Source organism: Nannospalax galili, unplaced genomic scaffold (genome assembly GCF_000622305.1).
Source record: "Nannospalax galili isolate Female #2095 unplaced genomic scaffold, S.galili_v1.0 scaffold4916, whole genome shotgun sequence".
Lineage (NCBI taxonomy): Eukaryota > Metazoa > Chordata > Mammalia > Rodentia > Spalacidae > Nannospalax > Nannospalax galili.
The window spans coordinates 2,063-4,617 of NW_008336858.1; the positions used below are offsets into that span (position 1 = coordinate 2,063).

Sequence of the window (2,555 nt, forward strand, 5' to 3'; positions counted from 1 at the left end):
AACTTAAGATGAAGGTCTATTGTCTTGGAGAGCAATCTCTACTAAATAAAGACCCACAAAATAACAGACATATCTAAGAAACTATTTTTTCTATCAAATTCTCTCTTCAGAGCTCCCTTAATTTCATTATTCTTCAAACTATAGATGAGTGGGTTCAACATTGGGATCACCACCATGTAGAAAACAGACACCACCTTGTTCTGGTCAATGGAGTAGCAGGATTTGGGCATCACATAAATGAACATGATGGTCCCATAGAACAGAGTGACTGCAGTGAGGTGGGAGGTGCAGGTAGAGAAGGCCTTCTGCCGGCCCCCAGTGGAGTGCATCTTCGTGATGGTGATGAGGATGTAGATATAGGAGACAGCTATGACTAGCACTGTGAACATAATGGCGAAGCCAACAGAAACAGTGTCAAGAATGATAGAGACACTGTCATCAGAACATGAGAGTTCAACTAAAGGAGTAAAATCACAGAAAAAATGATTGATTCTATTTGGTCCACGGAAGAGAAAACTAAAAAAAGAAATGGTAAAAGAGAAAGCATTAAGAAAACCACCTGTGTAAGCTCCTATGAGCAACTGAACACAGACTTGTGTGGACATTTTGGTTGAATAAAGCAGTGGGCTACAGATTGCCACAAAGCGATCATAAGCCATGACAGCCAGAAGGTAGCACTCAACTGTCCCAAAGAAAGCGGCTGAGCCAAGCTGGATAGCACAGCCAAGGTAGGAGATGTTTTTTCTCTCCCCTAGGAAATTAACTAACATATTGGGTGTGACAGAGGATGAGTAGCCAATGTCAGTAGAAGCCAAGTGGCTCAGAAAAAAGTACATGGGGTGCTGGAGCTGAGGAGAGGTTCTGATTAGCAGGATTGTGCTGAGGTTTCCAGACAGGGTCACCAGGTAGATGCACAGGATGATGATGAAGAGGATGACTCGAAGGACTGGGTCATCTGTTAAACCAAGTAAAATGAACTGTGTCACTGTTGTATAATTTGCATCCACCAGAAAATCCATGGGACACTATAGCTTCTGCCAGAAAAAAAGCTGTGTTGAAGATATTACATGACTGGATTTTTAAATATGTGGCTGTATTTTGTTTCACACATACCTGGAAGGTATCATAAACAAATATGTCAGTCAAGAAAAGTTTGAAATAAAAATAGATGTTTTACTCTGACTCTCAGAGTTCATAAATTTGTATGCATTGAATCTGTCTTAAAATTTTTAAACTGAACAAGGAGAAAATTTCAACAAATCATGTGTAAGGCTTCTTTACTTTTATTTACAGTAAAATATACATAAGCTTCTTTAAATCTAAAGATTTAAGACTCTGAGAACTGAGCCTCCAAGATGCCTCAGCTGATAAAGGCTCTAGCCACCAATACTGTCTGAGTCCCATTATACGAACCCACATGGTGAGAGGAAAGAACTGACTCCTAACAGCTGTCTTCTCACCTTCACATATGTGCTGCACCCCCCACATGCCACATGTCCCAAATGCATGCATAAATAAATGTAAATTATATGAGATTTCTGAAAAATAACAAAGCAGTTATTACAGTATAACCAAGGATTGACATGTTTAAACATAAATTTATGTAATGAAGACTTAAATAATTGTTAATCATGGAAGTCTTATTCTCCACTAGCATAGGATTTAAATGTTATATATAATTCTATTTTCATGTTCATGTGTGACATTACTATGCTGACATTTTTTTCACTTGAATGAAAAGCCTAGCTCTTAAACTTAGCTTTTAAGAGTAGGTACAAACTCGGAGGAAACTTGTTCCCCTAGGTATGTGTTAGAAGCCTCTATCTTCTGGAACTGTGCTGATGAAAGTCTCTGCTGGAACTCTGTCCCTGAGTCAGGCCTCACACATATTTTCAGTCAAAATGGTTGCTACATTTCAATTGGGAAGTACAACCTTGGTTCCACCCTAATGTCAACAGATCATCTGACCTTTTCAAAATGACCACTTCTAGACATCTCATTTGTCCAAGGTTATGTCCCTTCCCAGTCTTCATTGTGTGCAGTGGAGATGGGCGTGCTTGCTTTCAGTGATTTCGTATGTTAATTCTCAAGCATACACACATTAATTCATTATCTTTTTTGGTGGAGTACCAAATTGAGGTTCCCAGTAAACAAGATCAGGTGCGCAAGTCCAAAGACACAATAGCACATGGTTTTGCTGGGCATAATTAAAAGTCATTAGTCCAGATAATGTCCATTTATAAAAGTCATTCCTACATCCATGGAATAGCATTAGATACATTACTTCCATTTTATAGTTGAGAAAACAATTTGAATATGTTAAGTTACATGTAACTTAAGATTACATGAGAAATAGTAGAATTACATATGAACACCAGGCACTGAACTCAGTCAATTATTTTTCTAGTACCTATATCATATATGAAGAGCTGAGAGCGCTTGGATATTTGGTACAGATAGCAGGGTAGATTCCCAGTTTTCTTATGGAAAATATATAGAGGTGATTGGATGGTGACATTGGTCATAAAATCTATTAGTTAAATGAAGATTTCTTA

The 2,555-nt window shown here is 38.0% G+C and overlaps 1 protein-coding gene across 1 annotated transcript; it reads right to left on the reverse strand.

Annotated features, from left to right (window-relative positions):
- Window positions 1-41: 41 nt before the first annotated feature.
- LOC103732812 (olfactory receptor 502-like) lies at window positions 42-1,019 on the reverse strand. Its single transcript, XM_008831530.1, has one exon. The coding sequence runs from the start codon at window positions 1,017-1,019 to the stop codon at window positions 42-44; it is 978 nt and encodes a 325-aa protein (XP_008829752.1).
- Window positions 1,020-2,555: the final 1,536 nt, after the last annotated feature.